General features: G+C 42.2%; 1 protein-coding gene across 1 annotated transcript in view; it reads right to left on the bottom strand.

The window, feature by feature from the left end:
- KCND2 (potassium voltage-gated channel subfamily D member 2) overlaps positions 1 to 24553 on the bottom strand; it is a 339757-nt gene that overhangs the window by 12826 nt on the left and 302378 nt on the right. Inside the window, exon 2 of the mRNA XM_063134056.1 lies at positions 8126 to 8288. Coding sequence (XP_062990126.1) covers positions 8126 to 8288 — 163 coding nt within the window. The remainder of the gene's footprint in view (positions 1 to 8125; positions 8289 to 24553) is intronic.

Here is a 24553-nt window from a genome sequence, read left to right as displayed (position 1 = left end):
GGCCAGATCTACACCAAGTGTAATATGACACTTTGAAAATGGTTTGAAAACTGTATATGCAGTGCATCCTGGGCGCCCTAAGAGCTGTCACTACTGTTATATAAACCATTTTAAAGCAGTTGTGTAGAACTGACCTGGTGGGATGTGGCCGCTAGAAAAGATAATGCAATCTTCAGCTGCATTAACAGAAGTATAGTTTCCAGATCACAGGAAGTAATAGTTTCATTCTATTCTGTACTAGTCACATTTGGAGTACTGTATCCAGTTCTGGATGTTGACAAACTGGAGGATGTCCAGAACAGGGTGACTAGAATAGTAAACAGTCTAGAAACCAAATCCTATGAGGAACAGTTGAAAAAATGTGATTATCTTTAACCTGGAGAAAAGAAGATTAAAGAGTGACATGACTGCAGTTTTCAAATATCTGGAAGGCTGTTGTGCAGAAGATGGAGCAGACTTGTTCTTTGTTGCTCCAGACGGTAGGACTAGTACCAAGGGCTGGAAATTGCGGGAGAGCAGATTTCAGTTAAACATTTTTTATTTATTTATTTATTTATTTATTTATTTATTACATTTTTATACCGCCCAATAGCCGAAGCTCTCTGGGCGGACCAAAATTTCTAAAGTGTTTAAGGAGAAGCTGGATGGCCACCTGTCATGGATGCTGCAGTTACATTCTGCATTGCAGATATAAAATCAATCAGGGGGTCAGACTAGATGACCCCTATGGTCCCTTCCATTCTATGAATGACACAAACATGTTACTTTGCAGACAACTCAGTCCAAAGTGCACCCAAGGCAGTGGAGATTATGATTACTAGGGCTGTGCATGGACCCCCTGAACTGCTTCGGGTCGATCTGCCCCTCGCCCACTCTGCTCTGTGGAGTGAGATCCGGAGGGGCGGATCGAGATATTGCCCCCCTTCTCCACTTACTTGCCTCCGCAGTGGACAGCAGAGGCAGATAAGTGGGGACAAAATGGGGTCTGAATCCTCCCCCCCCTTTACCTGGCTTTACCACCCACCGCTGCACGGACAGTGGCAGCGGCGGGCTGCGGATCCAGATAAGCCTCCCTCTCCCACCACTTACCTGCTGGCTTCAACTGAGGCCCTGGCTTCAACCTGGAAGAGGAGGCCACAGCCTCTGACAGGTTGAAGCCGGGGCCTCAGTTGAAGCTGGCGACGGACGGCGACGGAGGCAGGTAAGCCCCCCCTGCCCCCTTACCTGGCTCCGTCGCTGCATGGACTTCAGCAGCGCCGGCACCAGGTAAGCCCCCCTTCCCCACACTTACCTGCCTCTGTTGCTGGCTTTAACTGACTCTGCGGCCTGGTCTTCCGGTTTCAGCCCACGACGTCAGTTGAAGCTGGCGGTAGAGCCAGGTAAGCAACCCTCCCCCCACTTACCTGTGTCCATCATGGTCCATTGCTGGATTCAACAGAGGCCCCGGCTTCAAGCCAGAAGAGGAGGCTGCGGTCTCTTCTGGCTTGAAGCTGGGGCCTCAGTTGAAGCTGGAGATGGACCGCGATGGAGGCAGATAAGCCCCTCTCCCCTCTGCCCCCTTACCTAGCTCCGCCACTATTGCCACATGGACTGCACCACCGCCAGGTAAGCCCCCCCCACTTACCTGCGTCCGGAGCTCCGGATCAAGGCGAATCGCTTCACCTCGATCCGCAGCTCCCCCGACCCAATCTGCCTCCATTTTTAGCGGAGGTGGATCGGGTCACTCTGCTCCGGATTTGCTTATCTGATTGGAGCGGAGCACACCCCTAATGATTACTATCCTGCCATTTAACAGCATTCAAAATCTGACACCTCAGGCAAATCCCTCATGGTACCTCATAGTAGGGCCAGCCCTGACTCACCCAGATATGCCCAACTTGAATCATATGAATTGATCTTAAGAGTGCACACAGATTGGAGGTCAAGTATTTTCCTATCCTCAATCTATCTGTCTTGTATCTGAGTGTAAACAATCTATGTAAAATCAAAGTGGGAAAGAACAGCATGTTTTCTAGTAGGCCCTCTAGCGCTTTGCAGCATAGAGCCCTTAGCAATATTAAATCTTTGCAATGCGACATTGATGGCAGGTCCAATCTGTGGGCAATTCCCTCTTTTCTAAGCAGTGTTCCAAGCAAATACATGCCCAGTAAATATCACTTAGTTGCTCTTGAAATTACTCCTGTCATCCCCCCCCCCCTCGTGCTGCCAGTGCACTACTAATCATAGAACAGGCTGCCAAAATTGAACTTATCAGTTACTGTTCATATTCAGCTGCTTTTGACAGAATTCACTGGGGCGATTTAATATGTTTAGTCCCCGAGAGGTGCCAGGTGGAGAATGGATGGTTTCTGTATGTCATCAGAGAATGAAAAGAACTGTATTTTTTCCATTAGCATCTGCCACCTGAGTGTTTTGTCAGGTGCAGCGGAGGGGCTTGGGCTTTGATTTAGCCAATGCAAAGCCGTTTTCTTTTTTGTGCAATAGGAAATAAAACCCACTCAGAACAAAACAGGGACTACTGGAGCAAGTCATCTCTCTTTCCTGTGATGTTTTCCATTTCTTCCCTTAATCAGTAGAATGCTGACACTGTGTAAAGGCAGCTGTGCGTCTTGCTGTCTCTGGAGAAAGGGCAGAATGCCTCAGATAAAAGGTTCTTGGCAAATGGAAATTTCTGGCAACCCATGCCCTCTCCCACAAAAACAGTTTACTAAATACATGCCCCTTTTGTCACAGCATACACTGATGCTTTTGCTGGAATTTGTGTACAGGGTATGCAGTGAATCCAATTGTATCAGGTTGGCTGAACAAAAACACAATCTACCTCAATAGTTCTGGTCTTTCTCACTTGAGGTGAAAAGTCAAAATGACCCCCCTCCTCCACTCAGCTCTTTAATGACACATAGTCGAACATGGCAGTCCCTTTGGAATCTGTTGCCTGAAGCAACTCCTTCTTGTTGTTTCATGGTGTGCCTGGCCGAGCGCCTAAATAGTGAACTTGATCTCACAGCTTTCCTAACTCATACGGAATTTGGAAACACTAAAAATGTTAGTATTCTGGGAGGAGGTGATATGTGACAAATATGAACGTATCTTTTAGCTTGCTGTCAAAATGTTTATCCTAATATTAATGCTGCCACTAGTGAGACTCCCTCAGTGAGTCTGCCTTCTCACCGCCATAGTCACCAGCTGCTTTTGCTCATTGTCCTCTTTCTCATTATCACTACCACTTGCTTGCTTCACAGGCAGAGACCCAATGGGCAAATAGGCAATGGCATCTACTGGGCCTCCTTCTCACCTCCTCTATTGTCTGGGCCAGAGCGAGAGACATGTGAACAAGCAGATTGTAATGGTGAAGAGAAGGAATAATGCCAGGGGACTCTTGTGCATTAATGCTCTGGGTAGAGTATGGGTCCTCAGCAGGTGTCCAACTATGCCATAATTATTTTCCTTGCTCATATGTTATGAATTCTGTGACTACTTCATAAAGCCCTACATGGTTTGGGTCTAGGCTACCTGTGGGACAGCCTTTTCCCATACAATCCGCCCCACACACTCAGGTCCTCTGGGAAGAATTTCCTTCAGCCAGCCAAAACTAGGCTGACAGGTATTACCCAGAGGACATTCTCTTCTGCTGCTCTCAGACTGTGGAATGGCCTGCTGGGAGAGATTTGTCAACTTGACAGTCTTTTAGCATTTATGAAAGCTATAAAGATTGATCTGTTCTGGCAGGCCTATCCAGTGGAATTTTAGGATGCTTTTAGGATGTTTTAACAATGTATACTATGTTTTTAATCAGTATTTTTCGTATTTTATACTTACTGCTGTTCCCAGCCTCGACCAAAATGGAGAGGTGGGTAAGAATTATTATTATTATTATTATTATTATTATTATTATTATTATTATTATTATTATGTGAACAAATAATGGAAGTCTGGATGTCTAGTAAATATATATTGTGCACAGAATATCTGAGGTATTTATTTTCCTGTCAGGATTCATATGTGCAGCACCTTTAAAAGCTCCTTGTTTTAGTTTAAGCCTCTGTGTTCATTATTAGAATTTTTTTTCAATGTTTCAGAGGACAAAGTCCTATTCCCACCCCTACCCTGCAGCGATTGAGTTTTTTTAAAAAAAAGGAAAAGGGAAAAAAGCTAATCCTCTTAATGAATGCTTTATCAGATTTTTATAAAAGAGATTGATTTGATTCAACATGAACAGTATTGTACTCAACTGCTGTTCTTACAAGACTAATTGTTTAGGCAGAAAGTGTGAAATTTTGCTGTTCAGTCGCTGTTTTTTTTAATCTGAAGTATAAAGGGAGGGGAAACACTTCAGTTTATCCACTGGATTCAAGGAAAATGGATTAAGCCTGCAATCCTATACTCACATACCTGAGAGTAAATCCCATTGAACTCAATGGTGCTTAGAGACATGGATAGGATTGCATTGACAGGTCAGCTCAGGTTTATTAATAGCCCACAGATGTTTAAATTCTAACACCCCCATGCCCCAATATCTTGATTCTGTACAATGTAAGGGTTGGGTAGGGGACTCAAACATACAGAAAGACCAAATAACAAAGACATTTTAAAATCTAAACACATTTTTCAGTGTTATTTTTTTTTAAAAAAGAGAAGATTAAAAACAACCAATGCCCCTGAACAATTCTGTAAAGGTTGGTTACTAATCTCAATAGCTTGAAATACAAACTTGGCAACTGATTCAGGTTACAAAAAAAATTGCATATCCGTAACTAGGAAGGTTGTATATGCCACTCTATAATACCTTACTGGAAAGGGAAAATCAAAGGACAAATAAGATCTCCCTCACACCGGGGGGGGGGGGGAACACGCTCCCTACCATCGCTTGTCCGCCAGTGTTTTCGTTCTTCACTTACGTCCTCTTTCAGAAGAGGAATACACAATGAGCACAAGACCCATTGAGTCTGCTGTTCTAATGGCGCTGCTCCTCCTGCACACAGCAGGAGAGAGCAGCAATTCCATGTTTAAAAATACATCGGAGTTAACCAGGGTTTTTTTTTTTTTGTCGCGCAAGGAAGGCCAGAAAGGGCGGAAGGCATGCAGGAGGCAGACACCGTCATGTGAGGGACCTGAGCAAACTCTGTGAGTAAGGAGCGTGCAATAACGAGCGTGAAATAAGACGCTCGTCGGATGGAGCTTTAAGTGTGGTTCTTTCATCTCTATATAAATTACACATCTGTCTAGCATGCATGATGGAACCATGGTCCTCTGGGAGAGAGGACTACATAGAAAAGGTTCCATTGGAGTCAATGGAACATTTCTTTCTTTCTTTTTTTTAACCCTTTCCCCTGTGGGGAGGGCAGGGAAATTTCATGAAAAAACTGGGTGGAGGGAAAGGCTCAGCCCCACCCACCCCGCCCTGCCCCATGGAGCAATCTGGTCTCAATCAGAATGGCGCACATATGTGCTTACATGGAGATAAACAAAACTAGCATGCATGGCTCAACTATGCACTTTAGACAGACTGTTTCGTTTGGCCCTTAATCAATTGTTGTATGAGTACAATGTAGAGCATTTTTTTTCATTAAGCTGAGAATCCGAATTTCCTTTGTGGGGGTTTCACAGAACTATTCACAGCATGATATTCTTGCAGATTTACATACAAGTTCAGATATTTACAGTGTTGTTCCTTTGTCTACTCATAGAGTTATGTGTATGTGACTGATGCGACTGGTTCAGTAATCTGAGCAAAAGTTTAACAAGCTTTTATTCTATTTAAAAATATTGGCCAAGTAGTAGTAATAGTAGTAGTAGTAGTAGTAGTAGTAGTACTTCTTCTTCTTCTTCTTCTTCTTCTTCTTCTTCTTCTTCTTCTTCTTCTTCTTCTTCTTCTTCTTCTTCTTCTTCTTCTTCTGATTTTTAACCCAACTTTTAGGGCATACTGCCAGCACATATGCAGTCTGATACTGCACATGTTTCCTTAGTACTAAGTACTACTGATTTCAGTAAGACTTCTTCACATGTAAGCCCAAATACAATAGTCAGTGTACAGTGTTCTGAACTGGGGTTTGTGTGTGTGTATTAGTATTTTAAATAAGTGAGATTATATTCTCAGATCTTGCTTAATCTACAAGTTACATTTATGTGCCCACTATGAAAGTGTACTTTATTATATAATGAAGTAATTTTAAAGCATTACTCAAACACTGGGAATATTTTAGGAAAGAAAATGTAGTTTTATTTTTATAATCTATAGACTGCATTTTCCATATAAGTGGCAAACAATATATCCACTTATATTCTGCATCGGCCAAAGAACCAGGCATGATTAAGGGCCCTCCTGCAGGTTCCACAATCATTAAGGAAACAAAACCAGAGATGAGGGATAAATTAAAGCAACATAAAGCAAAGATTGTTAATAGATCACAAACATGTGAAAGCCCTGGTGTAATAATAGGGGTGATAGTCACCTTTTCTGTAAATTCATAGTCACAGCACATTTTATTAAAAGCACCCTACTAGTCTTCTCCAGCGAACCGGGGTTTAAGTGGGGTGTTAATTAAAGTTTCTTGTGGCATTCAGAGTCAAATTGATTTTGCTGATTATGAAGAACAGTGTATTCATAATTCCTTGTCTGGGCTGAGATTAAATGTTTCACGAAGTCCCATGAATGGATGAATGCAGAGATGGAAAAAAAGAATGAGAAAAAAGGATTACTCTTTTTTTTTTTAAAGGATACACATTGAGTTGTTTGGAAAATACATATAAGATGCATCTAACAAGCCAGTTAAACCAGATCTACACTACTGCTTTAAAGCGTTTTAAAGCACTTTATAACAGTTTTGACAACTGTATATGGAGTGTGTCCTGGGACCAAACAGTTGTCAAAACTGTTATAAAGCACTTTAAAGCAGTAGTGTAGATCCTGTCCTGGTCGATACCTTCCATACAAGTGAATTAAACTGGCTTAAATGCACATATACAGTCTGATAGTACACATGTTTATTAAGTAATACTGATTTCAATAGGGCTTTCTCACATATAAGCCCAAGTTGGATAGTCATTTTAAAGTGTCCTGAATAGGGGTGTATTAGTATTTTAAATAAATGAGATGAAATAAAATAAAATAGGATTGCAGCTTTTAAAAGATTTTTAGATTATTGCTTTTTATTTTATTGCAAACCCCAGTTCCATCCGCATGAACCCTCTAAGATTAAAAAAAAAGATTATATTTGCAGTTTCTGAAAATGTAATAATACACATTCAAAATTTATAAAAATCCATTCAAAATCATATTAAAGCATTTTGTTTATTAAAAATAAAAGACTTGTCATCCCAGATTTTTATGGCATATGCTTTGGACTCGTTAACAAATATTACAGAACAATATAACACAGCTCTTCAATGGTTCTTATATGCAGGGTTGGAAGGGCTCTTTTGAGTCGCAAAAGGAACTGCAATGTAACAAAATCTCTTGCTGGAAGAATGGGGACAATTTCCCTGATTCCTCCTTCTCCCCGCACCATCTCCCATACTTTCTGGAGGGTCCCCCCAACCCTCCAGACCAGATCTTTGGGGACTTCAAAGGAAAAGAGGAGTCCACAAAAATCACCTCTCCCATGCCCCATTCCAGGGGGGCATCCCTGGGAACTCTGAATCTAGGGCCATTTGTACACCTGCCTTTTTTCCAGGGATCGTCCCGGGATCATCCCTGTGCATGCAAATGACACACAAGGGATCTTGGAAGCAGGCAGGGATGATCCCTCCATTTTCCTGGGATAATTCTTAGGTGTAGAAAGGGCTTTAGTCATACACTTTTAACCATTTGCCAAACCAATTAACAACCAACCAATATTAGTAGGGTGATGAATCTGCTCCGGGTTTCAGTCAGAACCAGTCGTAACTCTCATGGAGCTATCCAAGGTATGGATTCAAAACCCCACTGACTTCAGAGCCACCAGCCTCCACTGGTTGAGGGCGACGACTGAAAAATAGCTACAAATACATGAAATTATATAAAGGTTCTGATGCTATAGTTCCCCCTTATTAATAAAGATAAATCCACTCGGATAACATACAGCATACATCTTGTGTGTACTCCATACCAAGCCAGAGTGTGGAATGGAAAGTGGAGGGGGCGCACCTTTTGTGCCTTGCGCTTATCTGCTCGTTGATTCTGGTGGTAGATACGACTGAAGTTGGAGACAATGACCGGAACTGGAAGAGCAATGACTAAGACTCCACTCAGGGAACAAATCGAGCCAAATATCTTCCCAACTATTGTCTTCGGCACCATGTCACCATACCTGAGGTAAAAATAAATAATTTTTGTTTTTTTAAAAAAAAGTGAGGTATATTTCCCAATATGTTATACAAAATTCCTACAACAGTCACAGTATTATTTCACTGTAGTTCATAAGCAACTGTTTATACATCCCTTCGCTTGCTTGGGTCAGTAGAGTCTCAAGTTTCTGGCCCTGGAATAAGCTCTGATAGATTCTCACCATAGTATCCCAGCACACTCCACCTGTGACATGGGCTTCAAAACTTATCCGAGTGCTTTTGCTACCCCAATGAATACCTCACAGTGTGGGATGGGAAGCCATTTGAAAATACAGTGAAAACTTTCTTCCACATGATGAAAGCCCTTGGGGCTATATCCAATGGCAGCTTTGCACTAGCAGAAAGGGCTTCTGCTTGTGTAGAGCAGGGCAAAATGGCCCCCCTAACCTTCAGAAGCAACTTTTCATGAGGGATCAGCAAATATGAGGTTCCTTGCCTTGGGTAAGCAGAAGTGCTTTCCATAGCACGAAGCCACCCTTTGAAAATAAAGGGTTTCCCTGGCATCATTTACGTTGCTGAAGAAAATAAAGTATTGGCGTATCTTTCCTATGTGGAAAAGCTAAGGGGAGTTGTGCTTTATAGTTCATGGGAAAGGAATTTAAACAGGAGCAGGACAGACATGATAAAGGTTTACACAGTGAAGGCTGGTGACTCCAATGCCAGTGGGCTGTGAATCCCTCCAGGTTTCAGTCAGAACCAGCCAGAACTCTAAAGGAACTATCCAAGGTGACTGACATAGGAGCCATCAGCATCCACTGGATTTACGCATGGTGTGGATAAAGTGGATAGAGAGGATTTTCTCTCACACATTCTTAACACTAAAATGTGGCCATCCAATTAAATTAATTAGCAATTCATTAAAATAGTGCAAAAGAAATAATCAGGCATAATGAACTTTCGGAATTCGCTGTCACAGGCTGTCATGATATCTATTGGTCCTATCGCTTAAAAGCGAGGAAACATTCGTGAAGTATAGGCCTATGAGCAATAAAGAGAACTTCCCGGCCCAGAGACAGTTGCTGGTGGAGTTGTCATGACCTATTTGAGGGGCTTTCTGAAAGCATTCAGCTGGTTGTTGTGGGAAACAAGGATGCTGGACTAGATGGGGTTCTCTCATGTTCTTCATGGTTGCTTCACACAACAGACTCCCCATGTGAATAGATGCTCACCTGGGCCCTGGATTTGGCACCAGCCAGATTGCTCTGGCAAATGACTGAATTATAAGTTCCAGGGTACAATCCACAACTTTACGTGGGGCAATGAATGACCCCTGTCTACAACCATAGCGCAGGGATAGAGCATATGGTTTGCATGCAAATGTTTCCAGGTTCAATCCACAGGATCTCCAGTTAAATGGATAGGAAAGCCCCTTGCCTGACATCCTGTCCTTGAGGGTCATTGGGCAAGACACCCTCAATGGGGCCCCTCCCTCAGTGAGTCTGTCTCCTCACTGCCATTGTCACCAGCTGTTGTTGCTCTTTGTCTTCTTTCTCATAATTGTTTGCTTGACTTGTTTGATATGTTCTCACTCGTTCTCTTGACAGGCCAAGAGCCAGAGAGCAAATAGGCGATGACATGTACTGCTCCTCTCTCTCACCACCACTGATGCCTGGGCTGGAGTGAAAGAGGTAGATGAACAAGCAGGTTGCAATGGAGGAGCAACAATTCCAGGGGGCTTTTGTCAGTGGGCCCTTGGGAAGTTTCTGACCATGCCTATCCTTGACACCAGGTCTGGAGTAGATGGCTCTGGTCTACATGGGAGCTGATGAAGCATAGTGGCGAAGACACTGAACTATGAATTCCTGGTTAGAATTATGATTCTGCCATCAGCTCACTAGGTGGCCTTGGATAAGCTGCTCTCTCTCAGACTCAGACCCCTCACCAGATTTAGGAAAGGAAAGGAACCTCTCGTGCAAGCACTGAGTCATTACTGACTCTTGGAGGGATGCCAGCTTTCGCTGATGTTTTCTTGGCAGGCCTTATAGCAGGGTGGTTTGCCGTTGCCTTCCCCGGCCGCGATTACCTTTCCCCCAGCTAACTGGGTACTCATTTTACCGACCTCAGGAGAATGGAAGGCTGAGTCGACCCGAGCTGGCTGCCTGAAACCAGCTTCCGTTGGGATCGAACTCAGGCTGTGGGGAGAGTTTCAGCTGCAGAAACTGCTGCTTTACCGCTCTGCGCCACACGAGGCTCTCACCAGATTTAAGGGGGATAATAATATGAATTTACCATATAGGATTGTTGTAAGTATTCAGCTAGACAATAAAAGTATGATTTGTAGATGGACAACCAGTCTGACCGGGGATAATGCAGCTTCCTATGCCCTTAAGATGCAATTCTGGTATTCCACTACCTGGTGCTCTTCAGGGCAGGATTTATACTACTGCTTTATAATGGTATTGAAGTGCACTGACAACTGCTGTGGCCCATGGCACATTCCCTATACTATTATCAAACTGCCTTCATAGAGTTGTATGAAGGTGTAGATCTGGCCCAGGTGTTTTGGACTACAACTGCCAGCATTGTTGGCTGGGGCTGATAGTGGCTGAAGTCCAAAACATATTAAGAGCACCAGATTGTGGAAGGCTGCACTATTTTCTCTCATCTATGCTCATTTATACAATTAGAAGAACAACATTTAAATTGACCGTTCGTCTCTTCCTTTGAGGTAAATCAAACACTTGGGTGGAGGAAATTGCAAGATTCTTGCAGCTGCGTCTTGTAAAAACTATTACATCCCCACTTCCACAATGACACAGGATAAGCAGAAAATGCAGAGAATATAAGAGAATTAAAAAAGCAAGTCCTCAACTATCTAGAGTAGCTCAGCGATGGCATATTTCTCAGACTCCACAGAAATCTTTACAGGTGCCTTTAAAAGGTTTTCAATACGCTCAATTGAAAGGCATATCCTGGGACAAACCCAATTTAGGCTCTGGTGGCAAAAGGGGCAAGAAGTGCATATGGTTCTATTGGTATTCAAATCACTTCTGCACAGTGGCCTGCTCCTTTTTCAGCCAGACTACTTTTGACACCATCTTGAGTTCCTGTTATAGGATGGACATATCTGTGCTTTCCTGCTGTTCTGAGTGGGAGTCAGTAACGTTGGATGAAATCAATATCTTGATTAATTATTTTCCTATTAACCCCCCCACCCCCCTGGAGAAAATAGACTCCCTGGAGAATTATTCTGAACAAACCCTAGGTGGTGGCCCCTGGTCCTTACCACATTGTTCACCCATATTAATCAGCATGGAGAAATCCCTTTGAGATGGGGAGTAAGCATAGTTGTCCCTATTCATAAAAAAAAGGTTCTAAGGCAGACCTGAAGAATTTTAGACCTATTAGTCTATTGAGTAGCGTGTCTAAATTATATTCAAATAAACCCAATTTTCATTGAAAGCAGTGTAGCATATTCTTTGATGGGGAAGAGAATTTAAGGTACTTTTCTAAACATGTTTTTTTTAAAAAATGCACCGTAGATGCTTTAAAGAAACTTTAAAAAGTTTTTTGCTTGGTAAGAGGAATGAATCCAATTTATCAATGAAATAATTAGGCCAAAGTGGGATGGGTGATGGAACCCAACAAAAGTGCTGCAATAATCTGGCAATCCACTAGAGGGCATAAAACACCATTAAAAAGACGATAGAATAGATGGATAAAACATGTCATATTTCACACCACAAGACACAAATGTACCCAAACACGTACAGAGATACCCTCCCTTCCAGTTCAATTACATTCTCTCCACAAATGCTATACCCATGTGGGGTTTCTTGTCTAACTTCTGCTGTGTTTGCTGAAAGAGAAAAAGATGGTACAATGAATTTTATATTTTACAGCATATAAAAAGGGGATTTCAGAGATTGGGAAAGTAAAACAAATAGGTCATTGAACCTGACAGCATCCCTTTAAAAGGCAAGGTCATTTCTTACTAATGCATAAAAAAGATGAAAAGCTGTAGGCAGCAGTAATCACAGTGGCTGATAAATAAATTAGAAGGCAAAAAATAATAATAATAATCAAATTTTTCCAGAAAATGGAATGGGAACAGAAGAAGCCAACGTATTCTAATTTGCATTACTGATCTTCTCTGAAATATGGAACCTTTCGGTTGAACAATGCCCAAGCAGATCCAAGTATACTGGGTTTTGTAAGCAAACACAAATGAGTCTTCTGGTAGCTTCAAAGTTAACAAATGTATTGTGGCTTAATATTAGGTATTATGGGCCAGAGCCAACATGGTCATAGGCATAAAATAATCATCAAGCAAGTATCCTGAGTATAGAGAGAAGAAAACAAGGGTGGTGGGAGAATTATCTACAAGAGATACCCGGGGTGGGGCAAGTCAATGTCCTGCAATTATGATTATTAATTATTATTATTTGTTACAACAGAAACAAATAATAATAATAATAATAATAATAATAATAATAATATGCTGACATATTGAATCAAAGGATTCTATGTTGTATGAAATGAGTCCAGGGAGACCCATCAGGCCAGCTGACACTATTGGCGTTGCACTAGGTTGTGATGCTACCACTACATCAATTGTGTAAGTGCGGCTGCACAGTTGGATACTGCCCAATGTGTGGAACTACTACATATAAACATTTGTGACAACTTCCAGAAGAGTAGCTATGCTAGTCTGTTGCAGTGAAAATCCAACCCTACGTGTACAGAGGAATCAGAAAATTAGTACTGAAATTTTTAACATTGGGATTCCATAAATAAGTATTTCAGAACTTTTTACTCAGCAGGTCGTTAAATAAAACGGCTGGGGGAGAAAAACATAAGAATAGGCATAGCTACTTCCCAAGTCTACAGTTCACAACAATCCTGAGTTGAAATGCAGTTTGACAAACATAATTGAATTAGCTCCTCAAATTGCCAGAGATATTGTAAAATGCATCCAGGTCTATTGGAGCAATAAAGTAAAAAAATAATAATGCATGCCCTCCATTTTTTTGAGAAATAAAGTCTAGTAGTTACTGAGTACTGTCCCCAAGCCCTAATGAGGTCCTCAGCATCCCAAAGTCTGAGATTCAGGAGGCAAGGCTTGATGACATCACACACCTACATTCTGATATATGGGTTGAACTTGAGAGCATGGCATACTCTCAGAGGAATGGAGATAGCGATGTGAAGTCCCAGAAAAATAGGGGAGGGGGCAATCAAGAAGGAAACACAGGATGCCTAGATTTAACAAGCTATCCCAAAGTCCTAAGAATGAACCCCAAAACCTGTGAGACAAAACCTGGAAACCGTATAGGGCCCCTCAGGAGGCAGAGAACAAAAATAAAAGAAATATGCTATTCTTTATATTAGCCAAGCTGATGATGAATCATTAGGTGGTGCCCTACATAAAATGTCAAGGGAAGCCATTGTGTTGAGAAATCTCTTAAATTTTGAGTTTGGGTCTTGTTGTCCCCTGAGATAATTTAAGACTTTTCTATTTATTCTTGGCTTTGGTTGTTACATTGTTTATAACAAATGCAGGGCTATTTCTGTTTAATGTTTTATACTTTTAATGTAAGATGCTCTTTTCCCATTTTCATGCTCACCCTGATTTCTGAGGGCAAGGTGAAATAAAAAGCAAAAAGAAACATGTCAACATTTATTCACAAAAAGCCAAGCAATTAATCTGGGAAATGGGGGTAATTCTCCAATGCTGGCATGTCTCATGGTACATTAAAGAAACCAAAAAAGGGGAAAGGAAACATACAGTGGGATGCTTTCAGTTTGGGGGACGGATTGAGAAAAGACCATTAGTGAAGGACAGGGATGGTCTGTGTTGACACAGTGGAACAAGAAATGATAGTATAGAGTTGTCAAATTATGTTTGACAACAGCAAACTAGGCTGCTTGTCTGAAGACGGTGCAGCAAATTGTTATAAAACTTTCCTGATAGTTTCCAAGCTGCTTGGTGACGATACACTGGCAAGTGGACTCTAGTTAACCATTTGTTTCAGCAATGCACACTACAGTGAATAATTTAAGATGCCACCGGTAGTAATGTTAAGTAGCATTTTTAGAAGCACTCGTGCGCAAGCCAAACATACACAGACACACGCGTTCCAATCTTGTCCCTTTCATGTTTCCACTATGGGCAGTTTCCATTCCAAAGTGAGCCAGATTTGCCTCTGTCCAACAGCGCCCACATGGAACATGGTGTGAGCAGGAGCTCTTCATCTTTGGGGTGTTTATACGTATGGTATCTGATTCCCTCAAAACCCCACAGCATTGCTGCTCCGAGGCAGGAATGACAAATTTGGATGGAAGGTGCAAGTGTGGGCCTTCCAGCCAGAAAAACTGCAGCAGCGGCGGCCATTTTGCTTGCCAAGCCTGTCCCCTGCCCTGCATTCCCAGGCTTATCTGTTCCACCCAGAGCTATGCCCACTTGCATAACCTGAACTGAGGCCACCACTGACTGATGAAGAAACAATGTGGTGACCCCAGGGCAGAGGGAAAAGTCCCGGTAAATTGACACTTCTAAAAAGCACAGTTTCAGGGGGGAAAGCCCAATGTGACTGTGGGTGGGTGGTTGCATCATATAAACAACGCAGCGCCACTGTGCAGCCAATTCAGGGTAAATAGGGTGTATAGACACCCCTGTTGTCACATACAGAAAAATCCTTCATGTGCATTTATGCATTGGAGATGATGGGGCAGAAGAGTTTTGGGTTCTCAAGCTCACATGGACCTTTGCAGTGGAGCCAGGCAGAGCTTTGCAAAGGATCTTTGGGAAACTGCTCTCCCACAGGGATCTCTGTGTTGTGGCCATTGGCCGGTGTCATTCTTTAAACAAAAAGAGGAGAGAAACTAGCCAAGAAAGCTGCTGTGCAATGAATATATAGTGTAGCCCCTCCAGATGTTGTTGGATTCCAACGCACATCAGCCCCAGCCAGCATGGCCAATGATTAGAGATGAGAGGATTTCTAGTCCAACAACATCTAAAGGGCCGCAAGTGATCACCAAGTATAGTGAGATAGAGGCACAACAGAAAAGCTGCTGCCTTTGCCTTTGTGGAGAGAACATGGCACCAAAGCTATTTTTGACATACATCAGCTACTTCAAGGAGAATTAAGAACGCAATCCTATAGATGTCTGCTGAAAAGTAAGCCCCATTGCGTTTAATGGGGCATATTCCCAGCCAAATGAGTATAGGATTGCAGCATAACTCTTTATTGGTATGCTAATGTGTGACAATCGTGTTTTTTGATTGATGGCACACTTATAAGAAATGTTGAATTGTTTTATCAGATGGCTATAAAGACTTGTAACTATATTTAAAGTGGCTGTTTTTGTTATGACAAATAACCATATGCCAGCCACTACAACTTTCACCATTACCACCATTAAACAATGATTTTAACATTAATCACAACATCCTGTAATATATTTCTTTTTGGAAGGGTCAAGTGTTTCCAATCAGTGTGGGCATTACTGAAGGTGGGTGATATGTGTAAATAACTGCTCAGACAAGTGGTCTACTTGTGTGAGCAGTGTACCATATGTAGGGGAGTCCCAGAAGATTGCACTGGCTTCTTTGAGGGGAGACATGATAGCGCTCTTCAAATACTTGAAAGGTTGTCACACAGAGGAGGGCCAGGATCTTTTCTCGATCATCCCAGAATGCAGGACATGGAATAATGGGTTCAAGTTACAGGAAGCCAGATTCTGGCTGGCCATCAGGAAAAACTTCCTAACTATTAGAGCAGGATGACAATGGAACAAATTGCCTAGGGAGGTTGTGGGCTCTCCCACACTAGAGGCCTTCAAGATGCAGCTGGACAACCATCTGCCAGGGATGCTTTAAGGTGGATTCCTGCATTCAGCAGGGGTTTGGACTTGATGGCCTTGTAGCCCCCTTCCAACTCTACTATTCTGTGATTCTTTTGTGAGTAACTCCCCCCTAAGCAAGATCCATTTACCCCCTATAATAATAGTAGTTGCAATTTCCCCTGATTTCCCATGTTGCACCCTACACTACACATATAGATTATTGTAAAATCTTCAACAGCTCACAAATACTGCAGCAATGAAAACAAAGCAAAGATGCCTGGTTGGATAGCTATTGACAGACTAATAACATTTGTACAGAAGTTAACCATCTTCTCCAGTGTGTTTCTCTTGAGGCTGTGCAGCAATCATGTGGGGCCAATGTGCTTTTATTCTACACTGATCAAGTAGAAATAAGTCAGGGAACAGCTGACATAAATGATCAGAACAGGTCCTGCATCATCCCTCTGTCTCACCTATCTCCTTAATGGAAAAATTTCCAAGTGGCCTGTTTATAGAAATTGTTCATTGCATGAACGCGGTACCATTTTTCAACAAGGTTGTTGCATTCCCCCCTCTTCTGCAGTGGAAAGATTAGATTGTCTGACTCTTTGGGGATTTGGAAAGAGAAACATGGACAAGATCAGAAAGAATGCACTACTTCCCACCCCCCTGTAGCTTCTTGCAGACTGATGCATTATTGCGAGAGTCATTGCTTCCATTCAGAACAGCAGAATGTTACAAGATGCATGGAAGATATTTGGTTTCGGTGAAAGGCATTAATCTGTGGCACCGTATGCTTTACAATCACAGTCATTTCGTAGTGTTCAGGTTGGATCTCAGGATCATATATTTATTTCTTTTTCATGATGGATTGTTCAGAAATGGTAGGTTCTTGGGAAAGAAAAACTAAGAGAATAGACATCTGGGTTAGAACCCACACACATCCATGAAGCTCACTGGGTGACCTTGGGGGGAATCTGCACGTTGTTCTCAGGCTGCTTCTAAGCGACCCCAGTGTGGCCCCAAAGCGATAATGTAACTTACCTGGAGAAGAGCTGAGGAAGAGACGTCCTCGCCGCCGCCGCCACCACCCAACTCCCTCCTCGCCGGCTGGCGAGGAGAGCTCGGGGGAAGAAGGCGGGGTGGAGACCGGCCAGCGAGGAGGGAGTTGGGTGGCGGCGGCAGCGGCGAGGACGTCTCTTCCTCGGCTCTTCTCCAGGTAAGTTACATTATCGCTTTGGGGCTGCACTGGGGTCGCTTAGAAGCGGCCTGAGAACGACGTGCGGATTCCCCCCCTGACTAGTCACCGACATTGTTCACATGTAATGACAATCCAGAGTATGGATTATTGCTTTACCTAGAATCTAGCCAAAATGTGTCTGTAAAATGAGTGTGCAAAGCACAGGTTGTTTTTTCAATCCCTGGCTTGGTTGATTCCTGCCTCTTTCAGTTGCTCCCTTCCTGTATCCCAAATGCCTTTGCAGTGTCTCAGAAGCTTGCTTTGGGTACCACAATTTCCCTTGGGCCCCAGTGTAGTGTTACTTCAGGTTGATGCTATGTTGGGGCCCCAGAGGCATTGTGGGGAAATTAAAATGGCAGGTGTCAGCTATAGATGCCCAAGCTCCAGCTCTGGGTAAAGGAATCCTGAGAGGACAGCTTGGACTAGGTGGTTGTAGCTGGCATTTTGGGTTGGCGGCAGGCACAGGGATGGAGGGCTTCCTGAGAGATCAGGCCATTGGCAACTGCCCAACAGTGCTGACCCTGATGTTCACTCTAAACACCAGACAGATGCTGTGTGGCTTTTTGTGGTATCTGCTTGTCTATGATTAAGTCCAACAGAAATTATAATGGGTTCATTCTAGATTTAAGCATGAGCAACTGGGCTGGCGGAAGTGGAATTCCAATTCTTCATTCTCATGGCAGCCCAACCAGCTCCCTAAAAATGCTACACTCAGAGTCAGCAGACCCTAAAGAATGGGGTGAGTTGTAGTGTAGGGGGGCTTCCCAAAAATCAGTTAGAGGGACCTTCTGTAAGCAGAGACTTTTCCCTTGTAGAAGTTCCCTTCCTCTTCTGGAAGGCAGATCCTAGATCCAACTCGATGGGATAAAGTTAACAATGTCCTTGACAAACTTACTTTCCATCCAAGTTATTGTTATGTATTTTTCTTTAAATGTCTTTTAAAATTAACCAGAGAATTAAAGCAATAGTGATTCTAAAACATAATACTATATATTGATAAAATAATGAAACCTAGGATGAAAGTGATGGCTCAATATTGACAACATATTCCAAAATATATTAGTAATCAAATCACAGAGCTAGAAAGAATCTCAAAGTAATCAAATGTATTATATTGTATTTAGTGTTGTTCCCCACCTCGATCCAGAGGGAGAGGCAGGTAATAAATAAATATTATATTACTATTATTGTAACAACCATCCCAGTCAGGATCTTTCCCATATCAGCTTTCCTCCAACAAATTAACTCCTCTACCACTAGAGAGGAAAAGCAACCAAGATACAATACTTAAAAGCAAGCAGGGCTGGACAAAGCCACATTTTTACAAATTTCATTTTGGAAGGGATGCATAATCACCTCGATCGGGTTAACACAAGATAACCACCACACCTGAACTTGGTGATGTAGGGTTGTTAGTATTTGTGGTCAAGCTTCAATATATAGTTGCAGGTTTGTTATTACTAGTTTTAGCAGAAGTGACCTTTTCCCTCTTCTGCGAAGTGTGCACCCAGTTTAGGCATTTTCACACATAAGAACATAAGGAGAGCCATTTTGGATAAGACCAAGGGTCTGTCTAGTCCAGCACTCTGTTCCCACCAGCTGTCAACCAGAAACCCACAGGAGGACATGGCTGCAGCAGCACCCTCCCACCCATGTTTATAGGCTTGCTGCAGTAAAAGGCCAGTAAAAGACAAAATATTCCCTACAAATTGACCCTTATAATCTTAATGGAAAAAACACATTCATGACGTCTCCTGTTGATATATCCATGAATGTTCTCTTTATCCTCATTTTAAACACTCTTGCTCACATGCCAAATGATTATGTACACAAGAACCTTTAACTTCAAGTGAAAGTTTTCCTACTCTGTATCATTATTAGCTAACTGTGAAATCGTACATTTACTCAGAAGTAAGCCCAACTGAGCTTTTAGATGCCTGGAATATAATGTAGTTACTACCTCATCCACCTTTTTTTCCTCACAGGAGTCATTTAACCTCACTGCTATTAATAAAGAATATTTATTTGAACGCAGCTGAACTGCAGACTGCACAACACCAACCATAATTCTAAGTTGCTTAGGTTAAATCATAATTTCCCCCTTTAAGTATTATGATTATTGCTATTACATGCTCAACTGATTCCAATTTCATATTAATTGTAAGGACTCTCTTACTTCATAGTGATCACCAAGGCAGCTGAGCTTCTTTAACCATCAAATCCATGCTTCTTCTCTTCCCCCTCATCACTACTCCTGCACTTTTTAAAAAAAAACACACAAAAACCCTGGTGTCCCTATTCCCACTTCTTATATTTCCTTATGGTTTTGGTCATGTACAATATCATAAAGAAATATTACGACTGATGGTAGCCCCAGCCAGCACCATAAATAGCAGGTGTGGGAAGCAGGTGATGGTCTAGGAGGACAGATCAAGGAGGACACATTTGACTGATATTTAATTGAGAAACATTACTTGTTGTTTTCACAAAATAACAATGAATGACCATAGTGTATTCTCAAATTAAAAACTTGTTATTTTTTATGAGTTCGATAAAGAGTATTGTATCAAGAATTTCAATGCACAAATCAAGCATAAGCTTTGTTAGGGCAGTTCGGCGGGATGGGGAGCTATCCAATACCAAGTACATATAATCATGTTTGTATCCAGCTGTAATAAAAATGCAAACAGGCCGACTATGGTAATTATGACGTCTGCAGCAAAGTGATCATATTTTAGTGACTCACACACTTTGCATTCACAGACAAGGAAGCAGGTGCCCACCAGCTAATGATAACAGGCTGTTTGCTAACCCAGGCCAAGAGAATCCATTCCCAAGGCTTGGCTGCCCCAACAAAGTCTAATTATGACCACGGTACAGATGGTAAACTAAGCTACAGCAAGCTTCAGGGACCTGCCAAAGGTTTCACAGCAAGAGAAGCCAGGAATCCGGCGTCTGCTAGGATGATCCTCTAAAAACTCTCCCAGGTGGGACAAGCTTTGTTACTCAATGCTGTTGAGACATCAATTCAAGCTACACTCGCTAAAAATAATTCCATGTTTTATATTGTTGCTGCTTGTTCACCAAATATGCCTTATACAGCTTTCCCTTGAGACCAGAAGCACCTCTTCCATGGCAGATTTTGTTCTAAGCAGGAGGAATAAGTTTTATAGCCTATAATGTACAAATCTGGTGAACTTTTTGATACAGGAATAAGATACTATTAAGCTTCTGAAAAGTGTGATAATACCCACACCCTACGTAAGCCAGGGATGAGATTTCCATTGGTTATCATAGACCAGGCTTATATATTCTTTGTTTCATGCAGAGTTTTGTGCTAGTCATGCTAATGCTTTTATTAGGGTGCCCATATGAAAAAGAGGACAGGGTTCCTGTATTTTTAACAGTTGTGTTGAAAAGGGAATTTCAGCAGGTGTCATTTCTATATATATGGAGAACCTGGTGAAATCCCCTCTTCATCACAACAGTTAAAGCTGCAGGAGCTACTAGAGTGATCAGATGTAAAAGAGGGCAGGGCACCTGCAGCTTTAACTGTTGTGCTGAAGAGGAAATTTCACCAGGTTCTCCACATATACAATGGAGCCCTGTCCTCCTTTTAATATGATCACCCTAGCTTTTATGGAATGTGCATTATGTTTATTGTGTGTGCACATCTGAGGATGAGGAATAAAATGTTAAAATAGGAGTGTGAGGGAATAAATAGAAGGAGAAATGTGAAGTTTGGCTCCTGTACTTTGGCTGCCTACCCAACATTCCAAGAACATTCATAAAAGCATTTTTTATGATTTAAACAAATTAATCTCCATGCTGCTTCATAACACTCTATGCCTCTTTGTATTCACCGTATCTAGAAAACGTGCAAGCAGAAATCCAAATTCTGCAGTCTGATTATGAAAAATAGGTCAATGTACTTAATTTTCAGGCTTTTGTTTCTGAAACAATTTAAGCTTTTTTGGTAGGGGAGGGGGGAACAATTTGATTCCTTCCCCCCTTTCCTTTAGGAATTTGAAACTTTATGGACAAATGAGGATGGGACATGGAATTGCAGCAGTGGGGGGGGGGAGGAAGAAATATGATGAATTTAATGCCTCTTGCCACTGGTATGAAACTCACACCCTGAACTCTACAAGTGCCTTACATCTATCAGAAGATGTCAGCCAATCCCCTTCCATGGAACCTTGAGCAAATAGTCAAAAAGTTCAGGTTTCTTCTGATTTCTGCATTTGAGGCAATATTTTAGGTTCCACAATACAATTACACTCTAATAGTATTATAATTTTTATTTTGATCCCCTATTGGTTTAACTGATGGATAATTAGCAAGGATGATACAATGAGCTCGGTCCTTTCTCTTATGTTGTAGTCTATAACACATCATGGTGACTGAGAAACATGATTGGGTTGAATAGCTATCCAAAGCCTGGTTTCTGTAGCCCTTAAAGCCTCTGTTTTTATGGATTTAATTGAATATGGATTTATAGATTTTCATTGTTTTCACTTTGTATGGCTTTTACTTGCCACCTTCAGAGGGTTCTACCTTTAAAGGCAGCCTAAAAATGACCTTAAATAAATAAATAAATAAATAAATAAATAAATTCTGTTAGAGTGGCATCCACCCTCTGGAAAAAACCTCCTTCATGTGGTTCAGGAGGTGGAAAATGTAACATCCTTTAAACGCCTCCTGAAAACATACTTTTTCACATAGGCTTTCCTTGGACTTTAACATCTGGTTTTATATTGCCTTTTTAAACTTTTAACATTTCAGATTCATTTGATACTTGTATTTTATGGTTTTAATTTTGCACTGCTCAGAGAGCCTCGGCTAATGGACAGTATAAAAACGTAATAAATAAATATTTGGTTCCCAGCTAGCAATCTGTTTGGAAGTAGCTGCTGATGACTTTATACCACAGTATTTTATTTTGTCCTCTTTGATAAGGCTGAATAGTCAAGGACCCCTTGTTTATGGACCTAAATGGTCAGATCTTGTGGTAATGGTAAAGGAGACCTGAGTTAATCAGTCTTTCCCCAGGGTTTGCTCCAGGGTTCCCCACTTCCTGGGTTCCCCAATACCCCACGTTGTGGGACCGGTAGTTTCTGGAACAGAACACACAGACACACCAAACTGACCAAGGCAAAGGTTTAATGCAAAAACATAATTACTACATAAGGCCTCAGTCGACAGCAGCTACAGACCCCATACCAAGACGTAGGGGATAGAAAGGGGGAAGGGAAAAGAAAGGATGAGGTAGGTTTGAATCTGGTAAGGCTACCCACAAATCCATTTAAAAAGCATGCCACCACGCCACCAAGCCTCCCTCCTTCCAGGCCAAATAGTGGCGAGCTTTGTCCTAGAAAACCAGAGGCTAAAACATAACAAAAGACTAACTTCCCTCAAGCACCCCTACTGGGTTACTTCAGACGTCCATCGCCCTAGGCCGAAGACATACTGAAGCCTAATCCAATTAGCTCTTTTATCCTTCTGTTCCCTGGCTGTACCACCCCTCCTCCTTAATGAGGGTGCTTGATCTTCTTCACACACCCGGCCTAATTAGCTCAACTAGGAGATAACATACAGGTGCGAGGCCTCTAACTGACCTCGGGACTTCGGAGCAACTCCGGCCCCCGGAAAGCCTCACTCCCACTTTTTCCCACCACATACCAAGCCGGGTCCTGGCGCCAGCCGAGTCATAAACACATCTACCAGATACCAGCCATAAGCTACATCAACTAACCCTTATCTACCCATCACCACTACGATTTACTACCTAACAAGAAAGCTGGTATAATTCGAAACTCAACAACACTCCCCAGCCCCCTGGTCCTTCACAGTAACCTCTGGCTTTGTGTGAGCAGTATAATACATGGAGATGTACAGCAGCATATTCTCACATGCCACCAGAGATTGCAACACAGTTATTCCAGGTTGTTTGCTAAACAATAACTTGAATGTTTAGCACAATTTCTGGTTGTTAAAACCAAGATGGTGCAAGTGAACATTTCAGAGTGATAGCCACCATGCCTGAGATCAGGTTACCAGATGTTCATATGCTAAAACTTAAGTGAGCTGTGTGCTGGATCTCAAGATGGCTTCTGGCAAATCAAGCTACTGACAAGGAAGAGATAGAGATTAATGGAACTTGGTGAGGAAAGGAGATGGAGCCTGGCAGGTCAGAGGAACAGCCTAGCTATGCAGATACCTTAGAGTAGAACCAGACAAACATAAGGTAGTTGGTGAAGCAAATCACAAAAATCCTCAAATGAGCAGAAAGTAGCCTGCCTTGTGGGCCCTCAGTCTTTTATGTATTCTCCAGAAGATCCTATGATGTCGTTTCAGGGTATCAGACAACAAGTCAGACCTGTGGCCACTCTAGCCAGAGTGGAGAGGTGGAATTAAAACTCCTAAAACCAATACCTTAGGAATGGTCCTGAAGCTCCTTGATAAAGGAGATGGGCACATACACCAGTGTAACAGAAAGCAGAATAGGTCACAGCAATGAGTATAGGGGGGAGTGGCATTGTACTTGTTAGCCATAAGTCCCCGTCCCAAATCTGCACTGAACTGTAGCTCAGCAAGAGAGCACCTGTTTGGCCCACCGAAGGTCCAGGTTCAATCTCCGGCTTCTCTAGGTAGGGCTAGGGAGGAAAGGGGACCTATGTGCATTTCACTGAACATGCGTCTGAGGGGGGTATTAACAGTCCTTATCCCAGATATTAATTAGGAACCATTTATGTATGTATCTTAATGTCCAAGTTCCGTCTTAATAGGCAACTGGAGGTCGCTGATTCATAGTATCACCGTAACTTGTAGTTGACTTGAAGGCACATAACTAACTATACCATCTTATTCGCTAAATAGACATCAAAATGGTGTACAATGTTTTCAAACCTCGAAAAACAAAGGCAAGGATATTAAAAATGGTAAAAACATTAGAACTACACATTTTAAAATAGATAAATTGAGAAGATGCATCTTCCAAATGAGAAGGATCTTGGAATTGTTGTAGATTGCAAGCTGAATATGAGCCAACAGTGTAATATGGCTGCAAGAAAGGCCAATGCTATTTTGGGCTGCATTAATAGAAGTATAGCTTCCAAATCACGTGAGGTACTGGTTTCTCTCTATTCGGCCCTGGTTAGGCCTCATCTAGAGTATTGTGTCCAGTTCTGGGCTCCACGA

Source organism: Elgaria multicarinata, chromosome 9 (genome assembly GCF_023053635.1).
Source record: "Elgaria multicarinata webbii isolate HBS135686 ecotype San Diego chromosome 9, rElgMul1.1.pri, whole genome shotgun sequence".
Lineage (NCBI taxonomy): Eukaryota > Metazoa > Chordata > Lepidosauria > Squamata > Anguidae > Elgaria > Elgaria multicarinata.
This window is presented reverse-complemented; position numbering and strand designations above follow the sequence as displayed.